Source organism: Oncorhynchus mykiss, chromosome 9, assembly GCF_013265735.2.
Source record: "Oncorhynchus mykiss isolate Arlee chromosome 9, USDA_OmykA_1.1, whole genome shotgun sequence".
Lineage (NCBI taxonomy): Eukaryota > Metazoa > Chordata > Actinopteri > Salmoniformes > Salmonidae > Oncorhynchus > Oncorhynchus mykiss.
In genome coordinates, this window is record NC_048573.1 from 51172715 (window position 1) to 51183272 (window position 10558).

The window sequence follows — 10558 nt, forward strand, 5'->3', positions numbered from 1 at the left end:
GTTAGAGGCAGAGAATCCCAGTGGAAAGAGGGGAACCGGCCAGGCAGAGACAGCAAGGGCGGTTCGTTGCTCCAGATCCTTTCCGTTCACCTTCACACTCCTGGGCCAGACTATACTCAATAATATGACCCACTGAAGAGATGAGTCTTCAGTAAAGACTTAAAAGGTTGAGACCGAGTTTGCGTCTCTCACATGGGTAGGCAGACCATTCCATAAAAATGGAGCTCTATAGGCGAAAGCCCTGCCTCCAGCTGTTTGCTTAGAAATTCTAGGGACAATTAGGAGGCCTGCGTCTTCTGACCGTAGCGTACGTGTAGGTATGTATGGCAGGACCAAATCAGAGAGATAGGTAGGAGCAAGCCCATGTAATGCTTTGTAGGTTAGCAGTAAAACCTTGAAATCAGCCCTTGCCTTGACAGGAAGCCAGTGTAGGGAGGCTAGCACTGTGGTAATATGATCAAATTTTTTGGTTCTAGTCAGGATTCTAGCAGCCGTATTTATCACTAACTGAAGTTTATTTAGTGCTTTATCTGGGTAGCCGAAAAGTAGAGCATTGCAGTAGTCTAATCTAGAAGTGACAAAAGCATGGATACATTTTTCTGCATCATTTTTGGACAGAAAGTTTCAGATTTTTTGCAATGTTACGTAGATGGAAAAAAGCTGTCCTTTCAATAGATCCAACACTATTGGTTTACACTCTAGTTGATTGAGTGATAACCTGGCTCAAATTACAGGCATTAGTCACAGTTAGAAGCTTCCTATTGAGAGGACAGCAAGTTGCTAACCAGTCAATGTTGAACAGGTGAACACTTAAACAACATTTGATCCTCTCTCATTTTTATAGGAATATGGCTCTGAACATATACAGCAACGACAGGTACAGTAGATATATATATATATATATATATATATATATATATCTCTACTGAAGTGAGGAATAGTCTAAGAACAGTTGTTGGCACCAGATTGATGCTGTAAAAGTCAACAGGGTTATAGGGTGTTGTAGATAGAACAAATCATGAGTCCATCATGCTTTGTTTGTTTTCCCAAAGTCGGCTAGTCAGGACGCTAGTTCATTAACCTTGAGAGCACAAGGGTTCAAAGATAGTCAAACGTTCTGAGACACTGAACAAAACCTGACACTGCTCCTCTGGAATCTTCTGCAGCCGAGATGAACTGGTAAGTTATCACTGCGAGTTCTTCATTAGGAATCAAATGAATAGATCTGAAGAATGTAGTCTAAAGCCACACTTGTTTTAAATGGGCAATCAACAGTTGAAACAATAACAAAGTGATCTCACCGCCCCTGTTTCTGTAAAAAGCTACGGATGGGGCTGGAGAAATGTAATCAATCTCAAATCCATAGACAGAGCTATGGATGGATCATCCATGATATCAACATTTTTAACCATGTTTTGAGATTTTAACCATGTTTTGAGGCTGTAATATTGGTTTACATTTAATTTGTTTACAAACAAGCTTATATTTTGGGTTCTGATGAGATACGACAGTTGAACTAAGCTCATGAGGCATTAATAAGTAATTTAAGTATATTTTTAAATCAATGAGTACATATAATGAATGTATAAGTCCAAAAATGTATGAGGCAACTTCAGATTGCCCCTTTAAAGTGCATGAATATGACAGAGGACCACCAACGAAAACATCAACAACAGAGCAAATGCATCCCACAATAACATTTTAACATGCAGTGCTCAAGGAATGGCATTACTTGAAAGCAACATCACTTTTTTTATGATTTGAAGTTTCACATCATTTGTTTACACTCTCCAATGACAACAAAAAACATAAACAATAGGGTAATTGGTCCATTGTTTTGGTTATGATATAGTAAGGCAGTTTTACTGATCTTATTAAGGTATAAATCATATTCTTAAAAATGAACTTGTATATTTCATTAGCTGAAATTGCTGTAAATCTTACAGACTGTAGCTTGAATGTTTTCATCTCACTTTGGTACACAGTGCGTATTGTGTATCTGTCCTCGCCGTCCTGCTTCCTGTATCTCTGAGCGTGGAAATGACGGGGTTGTTTGGCAGCTTCACTTCCCCCAACTTCCCTCGCCCATACCCCAACAACCATCACACAGTGTGGAACATCTCCGTCCCAGAAAGCCACAGGGTTAAACTCTACTTCACCCACTTCAGTCTGGAACCCTCCCACCACTGTGAATATGATTATATTCAGGTAAACAGTCCTGAGCAGTAGAGGCTGGTGAAGGGAGAAATTGGGAGGGGATACCTCATTCTAATGGCTACATTGGAATGAATGGTATTAAACATTTGCAAATGAAAGTTATGCATTCACACATGATCATATAAGTTGTGTTCATAGATGATTTATTTATTGCATATGTTTTGCTACCGCTCCATTTATTACATTCCAGCCATTACAATGCGCTCTTTCTCCGGTTTCTCCATCCATCAGCCTCCACTGGTCCTGAGAACCACCCTCAAGAACTGCATGCACTCAATAACTTGTTAGAAATCTGTCTGTGCTCATGTTGAACTAGGTGTTTGCAGAGGCCAATGAGACATTGCGTTTCTGTGGCGAAGGGGAGAAAGAGTATGTAGACGCCCCCAGTAACACAGTTATCCTGTCGGCCGGGAACATCATGTCGGTAGTCTTCAGAAGTGACTACTCCAATGAGGGGCGTTTCTCTGGCTTTCAAGCATTTTACACCTCAGAAGGTGAAGTAGAATTTTATTTTACCATTACTTTAACAGGGAGTCCCATTGAGACCAAGATCTCTTCCGCAAGGAAACCCTGCGTGAACACAATTGACAAAATACAATAAAATACAAATATACAAAAACACATTGAAGTAAAACAATCACATTCCTCAGCAAAGAGGTTCGCAATCAACATGTTGAACTGCCCGAGAGGCACCACTACATCCAGTTATAGGGAACTCTGTTCCATTCATGGGGTGCAAAGAAATAAAAAGCTGTTTTACCTAACTGAGGAAACTGAAGGAATTTCTAGAGTTAGCCATCCCTGAGACCAGGTATGCTAACTGATATGTTTAAAGGTTTATCATGATGTTAGGTACTGTGGGAGTTTTTGAAAAAGAGCTTTGTAAAGAAAAAAATAGCAGTGAATCAATTGACCTATGAGACTTCAAAGAGAGCCAGCCTACTTCATGGAAAATACTGCAGGGATGTGTATTGAACCGGTAGGCAGTATTAAAGCTCTATGATAAACTGAGTCTAACAGCTTTAATGAAGTGGCAGCTGCATTCATATACAGTGCCTTCCAAACGTATTAACACCCCTCACCTTTTTTGACAATTTGTTGTGTTACAGCCTGAATTTAAAATGTATTACATTTAGATTTTTGTGTCACTGGCCTACACATAATACCCCAAAATGTCAAAGTGTAACTGTGTTTTTAGAAACATTTACAAATTAATTTAAAATATAAAAACTGAAATGTATTGAGTCAATACTTTTGTTATTGCAAACCGAAAAAAGTTCAGGAGTAAAAATTTGCGTAAGTCACATAATACGTTGCATGGAGTCACTGTGTGCAGTAGCCGAGCAGTGAATTTCAAACACAGATTCAACCACAAAGACCAGGGAGGTTTTCCAATGCCTCGCAAAAATAGGCACCTATTTGTCGATGGGTATGGTGAAGTTATTAATTACACTATGGATGGTGTATGTATATACCCAATCACTATAAAGATAGGCGTCCTTCTTAACTCAGTTGCCAAAGAGGAAGGAAACCGCTCAGGGATTTCACCATGAGGCCAATGGTGACTTTAAAACAGCTACAGAGTTTAATGGCTGTGATAGGAGAAAACAGAAGAAGGATCAACAACATTGTAGTTACTCCACAATGCTAACCTGGTTAAAAGAAAGCTTGTACAGAATATAAATATTCCAAATGATGCATCCTGTTTGCAACAAGGCACTAAAGCAATACTGTAAAAAATGTGGCAAAGCAATTAACCTTTTGTCCTGAATGCAAAGTGTTATGTTCGGGGCAAATGCAGCACAACATATTACTGAGTACCACTCAATATTTTCAAGAATAGTGGTGGCTGCTTCATGTTATGGCTACACTTGTAATCGTTAAGCACCTTGGAGTTTTCCAGGATAAAAAAGAAACAGAATGGAGCTAAGCACATGCAAAATCCTAGAGGAAAACCTGGTTCAGTCTGCTTTCCACCAGACACTGGGAGATTAATTCTCCTTTCAGCAGAATAATAACCTAAAACACAAGGCAAAATCTACACTGGAGTTGCTTACCAAGAAGATGAGATGCAATTATGATTAAAAGCATCCCATATATAGACAGAACCTGCTTAGGTAGGGAAGAAGAGGATTTTGTACACTTCAGTGAATTAACTGTTTCCCAAAATTTAGAAGGATCACCAGCAGAGATGGAGCTTAGAAAGTAGCTGGATTTAGCTTTCTTAATCGAGATAATACATCTGTTTCTACATTTTCTGATAGATTGCTAATCTTTTAGTCAGTTTTCATTGCTTTTGCCTAAACCTGGTTCCTCATCTGAATAAACTCTGAAAGATCAGAGGGTTTGATCTGTTCTTGACTCTAAATAGTTTAAAAAGGTGTGTGTTTATCCACCAAAGGAATAAAGATAGAGGAGAAATGTTTGAGGGCTAACTCTGGGTCAAGAAACAGGAGACTCTGGATAACTCACATTGGTATAATTCAAGCACAACCTCTTGGGAAACAATTATTTTAAAAAATGATATTCTTTAGTAGAGGAATGTTGACAATGGTGCTGTCAGACCCTTGCTGTTGGGGACAGACTACAGAAGATACGTATATACAGAGAACCCCAAATCTTCAGAATTTTCCTCACAACGACCAACTAGCAATATAAAACAGTAGGTATAATGATCTCAGAATACCCAATTCAGTAGAGGAATCAGGAAAAAAGGCCCCTGACCCGAGATGACTGTTCAGACTCTATTGCCTATATAGCAGTACTTAATTGTCCTGCGTTGGACCAATATAAATGTGCCTATGAATGTGAAATATACATGATTACTTCTGGAAATTAATTTAAATTCATTATATGAACTTCACTTTACTTGTTTTTCTACTTGTATCATCTATACACTAATAATTACATTTATTCTAAAACTGCTTGTAAAACCCCTTAATTATCAATGATACATAATTATGTATACCTGAAATGTTAGCAATGCATCCTCAATGACCTGGAACCCATCTTTGAATGTATGTTTGTATCTGCAACCCAAATGTAACATTATTCTTGTAGGTCTATATTAACTGGCTTCTCTCTCCTTGTTCACAGACATCAATGAGTGCCTCAGCACGGTAGATGGGGAGTCTGTGTGTGACCATTATTGTCACAATTATGTTGGTGGTTATTACTGCACTTGCAGGTTGGGATACCTGCTCCATGACAACAAAAGGTCCTGCACTGGTAAGGGTGATTTAAACTAGACAAAAAAAAAAAGGAAATCCAATGAATGAGGGAGTATTATTCATACGATTTGATGGTCTAATACTGATAGCAGTGTTTGCGAACCTATAGGGCCTACATAGTTTAGGCTACATTTTTGATTAATTCATTATACAAATGCAATGCTTTCCTCTCAGCTTGGAATGGTTTCAAACATGAATACATGTATATATTCATGAATACTACAAAGAGATAGCACATTTAATTAGAATTGGCTTTAGACCATTACACAGCTAAAAGGCTTTCCTATCCATACCACTTAAAGAAGTTCTCCAATGTTTCGGAATACAGCACAAAGAAAGCGAGGGGAAATATGTCTTCACAAGAAAACAGAAAAACAATATTGAATGTATGTTTTACTTTCTGAATTCTAATGGCCCCAAAGAACAGAAAATTGGGAGTGTACCCGAGGATAGTCATTTGACTGTCCATTTGTCCTTCACTTACCCCATGAACACAGAACATACTTTATGTCCATCTCTAAAGATAATTTACAGCACTTTCAGAGCAGGGCACACTGCTGCCACGTGTTTGAAATAAGTACGCACACAGCAGCTCATTACAGCATAGTGGAGTGATTACAAAGTAATTTCAGAGTGAAGAAGCACAGAGCTGTAGAAAGTAGTTGATCTCTGCCAGCTGGCGCAAGGCTAGGTTAATTACTAGAGATTCCTAAGGGAAAAGCTCCCTGGAAAAGGCGTCGAAAATTGATACCTGTTTTCAACGCTAATAGCGCACTGATGCTAGGTAATTAATCACAATTACCGACGTGGACGTGCCTTAAATTGTTATTCTTAGCCAGAGGATAAAGTGACACCACATATCAGGGGATGAATAGACAAAAACAATTATCCGCTTTCAAATTTCTCAAATGATATAAATTACAGCAACTCTGCCTCTTTGAGATATCGATTTGTTGTTGTCTATTACAACATCTGTGTACTTACTAGAGTAATAATTCAGTTTAAATGAGCCCGATTGCTTATGCCAGAAGGATTTTGCGTCCACTAAAAGATAATAAGGGCGAATTATGACAAGACAATGGAAAGCTTCTCAATGTTTTTGCACTTACTACCCATTTTTTATTAACTAGGCTGTCTTTTAGAAGTGCTTCAAATAATGAGAATACACTGCTTTAAAATAAACAAATAAATAAAGACTTTGATTTGATCTGTGTCTTTTCCTCTGTAGTGCCTTGCAGAGGTCAGGTGCTGACGGAGAGGTCAGGAGAGTTGACCAGCCCGGGTTACCCCAGTCCATACCCCACAATGAGTCATTGTAACTACACCATACTCCTACCAGAGGGATTCAGAGTGCTACTGGACTTCCAGGAACCGTTTGACGTAGAGGGCCACTCGGATGTCCCCTGTCCATATGATGTCTTGAAGGTCAGCCGGTGCATACTAGCGTAGGGCCATCCTTTAAAATAACCAATCAAAGACACAACAAGGGCTGATGAATACACAATGTATTCCTACTCATGCTCTAGAAGCAACTTGTCTTTGTCTGCTGTCCCCCCTTGGAAGATGTATGGCCTTAGAGTTCCTGACCAAGTTTTCCTTCTCTTCCAAGATCTTTACGGAAGGACAAGAGTACGGACCGTTCTGTGGAGCATCTCCTCCTGGCAAGATAGACACGGGCAGTTACCAAGTTCATGTCTCATTCAGGTCGGACCTCTCAGGGAAAAACAAGGGATGGAAGATTAAGTATACCAGCTTGGGAGTTCAAAAAGCATAGTAGAACTTAAATCACATGCTATGTGATACCTTGTCTGAAATCTTTGATAATCCACATGATATAAAAGGCCTAATTCATCAAGCAAACTCCAGTGTTAATTACATAACACTGTAAAGGGCTTACTGTGAATTTTCCAGTAATTTACAGGAAACTATTGGCAAGTAGGTTTCCCTTTCAAATAGAGCATTACCCTCTAGTCATAATTAGATAAGTTAACTTCCCATCAATCAAAACATTGACTATTTTTTGTTTCCAGAGCGGTATCTTACGAATCAGGTTTGAGGAGTTAGCAAGGTAACTTTGGCCAACTCTTGAGTTCAACTTGGTATAACCAGTCATACGAATGTGGCTCACCTTTTAGCCAGGTACACTTCTATGGCAATGAATCCTTAACCTGCTCTGGGGCAGGCTAACTAAGGGCTAACTCCATTTACCCAGAATTAAGTTTATGTGCCGCAAGTTAAAGACCAATGAAATCAGATTCCCTTGCTCTCGCAAAAATATTGTCATCATCACCTTCATTGAAGAAGATAGTAATGACAGAATGCATTTGAAACTTCACGCACATTAAAACTTTTGATTGAAAAATAAAATGATTATGATGAAATTATTTTATCGATAGGAGTGGGGAAAAAAGGTGCTCATGCATTGATAACCACACCAAAGACGGCATAAACAATAGGTAATAAAATCCTGAGTGGATCTAGCGTGCTTCATAGGATACCCCTCTGGTATTGTTTTTTAGGGTTTACTGTAATCGTGAGCAGTTCTTTAACTTACATCCTGCAGTACTACATTCCCCCAGTACTACATTTCTTTTTGAATGTTGTTTGTACTCTGGCAGATGGTGAAATGGTGTGTTTATCACATGTGCTTTCTGTTGCTTAGTTTGATAATTAGTAGTGTGTGTTTGTGATTGCTGTTGGGGTTTTCAATCCCCCTATCCCCAGGTTGTTGTTGTTGGACTATTCTAATCTATTCTACTGAATTATATTCTATAATGTGATTATGAAGTCAGTGGTAGCTGTGCTGTTGTTGCTGTTCAGTATTGTGTCGGAGGGGTGAAGGCTGAGGATCCCAATTTCCTTCAGGTCCGGTTCAAAGCCCTAGAGGAGTAACCTGAGGTCCTCTTGAAGATCCTAATACTTCTGAAGGACATACTGAATGCCAGTGAGACCAAAGTGAAGGCTCTGGAGACCAAGGTGGAGGCTAATCTCCTATGAAGATTATGAATGTGATGCTACAGACGCAACTTCTGTCCTGTTGTTCCCCCAGGCATCTTCACAGCTTCAGTCAGGGCAGTCTACTACTATCCCAGACTGTAGCTTTAAAAGTATTTTGTTTAGAGCAATCTTTGTGTGCCTGTACAGATGCAGAGGTCAGAAGAAAGACTAAACAATATAAGTGCAACAATGACTTGGAGACAGACTAACAGGACTCGTTGAAATGGGGTGCTGTCATGCAGTACCCTGCCAAGCAGAGGAGAACAAAATCTTACGGATCAAAGCACATCAGCACCCTAGACTTCAATGAACATCCAATGTTACTGCAACAAAGGCCCCAGAGTTTTACCCGATCACATGACATTACCACAAAAAACTCTGGGCCATATCTATAAATGAGTTCCTCAAAGAGAGTCAACATCTCAATAGCTAGTATAATAACTAAAAGAGACACTGGGCATCCTTGCAGGACACCTCTAAATAGTTCCAATGCATTCAGATAAATACCCATATTCACAATTTTGCCCTCTGGTTTCTGATATAACATGTACCTCCCAAATAAAAATATTGCCGTAATACTGTCCTTGTAATATCCAATGGTTTTCCGAAGGTAGCAGATATTGTAGTGACCCTCAAAGCCAGAACTTCACAATTACTATATGCAAACAGTTACTCGGTCTGATATTTTCCACACAAACAGGCACTCGAAGCATTAAATTAATGCAGTAAAAGTAGTTTAAAAGTCAAATCAGCTGCTGCTATGTCTTCCGTCTAAGAAGCAATGATTTGTCGTTGTTTAACCTTCATACAATATGCATTTATTCTTCGTGCTCCCTAGCTACTCATCTATAAAAACTGATATTCTACGGTGCTTCAGTCTGATGAAATTGCCTGTTCTCAGACACTTTAGAAAGCAGCTAAGGGATGGGGCTGGATAAATGTAATCACTCAAATTCATAGCTACAACTATGGATGCAGGAATTAACCATCTCTATTCTATGAGAACAAATTAGTTTTAAATCATGTGAATCAAAGCAGTGTGTTTTTAAATACATTGTTTACAGAAAAATGAGTAAAACAATTAAATTGTGGGTTGCAAGAGTGTAAGACAGTTGAATTGAGCTCATGATGCATTTATCATTTCTATCCACAATCAATGATAGCCTATTCTATCATTAACTTAACAGTCCAAAAATGGATGTATCAATCCCAGATTGCCCCTTTAAATGAACTGCTATTGTTGGAAGGAGAGAAAACTGTAGTTCTCACAAATTGCTTCTAGCATGAGCCTAACTTTATCATTTGAAGGCCAACAGTTTCCTGTGATAAGCTGCGCGAGTTCTCATGGACAATGACCCATCAAATGACATTACCTTGACATTTAGAAGAAAAGGATCTATTGTGCTTGAAGGCCTCCTTTAAGTCACTCATCTCATTTCAGAACTCACAAATGCCATAATTGTTTTGTTTAATATCTACCACTAAAGAACATGGTTGAAAGACTTGGTTTACATTCAGATTGATAGTTGATGCAAAACAAATAAATATTCTGAAATAATGATAATAAAATGAATATAACCATATTCAATTCCCAATCAAAACCCCCCAAAATGCTGAGACACTTCACACGTCACTTCTGCTCATTCCGGGAACACTGGTTAAGCGGAGGTAATGTCACAGGAATTGCGCACACCATAAAACCCATCAACTGACTGTCCAGACACATACAGCAACAGTACATAGCCAGTCACCTCTTTTCCCTCACACCCATCATTATTCCTTTACAATTGTATCTTAGGGCCAAACAATGTACACGCCATGACATATAAAATAACTTCATTGAATATCAACAATCCATAACGTTTTTTTTTTCTGGACCAATATATCGACGATACGGAGAAGAGTATCTTGGCATCACAAGCCGTGAGTTAAGTTTACCATTTAATGGTGGATCAAATGTCCTATCCTTCCTCTAGTCTTCCTGAGGCAATCCTCTATAGCCTTTAGCTCATTAAAAAACACACAGCATTACATTCTCCTGTCCATGGATGGGATGCACATTTTTATATACACTGGAAAAAATAACAAGCAGTAAATGAAAAAGTAGTGAATGA

General features: G+C 38.8%; 1 protein-coding gene across 1 annotated transcript; it reads left to right on the forward strand.

The window, feature by feature from the left end:
- The first annotated feature begins 1047 nt into the window (after positions 1 to 1047).
- On the forward strand, positions 1048 to 9020 carry masp2 (mannan-binding lectin serine peptidase 2). Its single transcript, XM_021616101.2, has 6 exons — positions 1048 to 1179; positions 1986 to 2208; positions 2534 to 2711; positions 5314 to 5445; positions 6676 to 6872; positions 7057 to 9020. Exons 1-6 carry the CDS (start codon positions 1172 to 1174, stop codon positions 7219 to 7221), a joined length of 903 nt encoding a protein of 300 aa, XP_021471776.2. The 5' UTR covers positions 1048 to 1171; the 3' UTR covers positions 7222 to 9020.
- Positions 9021 to 10558: the final 1538 nt, after the last annotated feature.

Bases quoted from the DNA above. Each gene is read 5' to 3' on its own strand.
- masp2 (XM_021616101.2), top strand. The intron at 2,209-2,533 runs GTAAACAGTCCT...ATGTTGAACTAG, and splicing joins GTGAATATGATTATATTCAG to GTGTTTGCAGAGGCCAATGA. The intron at 6,873-7,056 runs GTCAGCCGGTGC...TTCTCTTCCAAG, and splicing joins GTCCATATGATGTCTTGAAG to ATCTTTACGGAAGGACAAGA.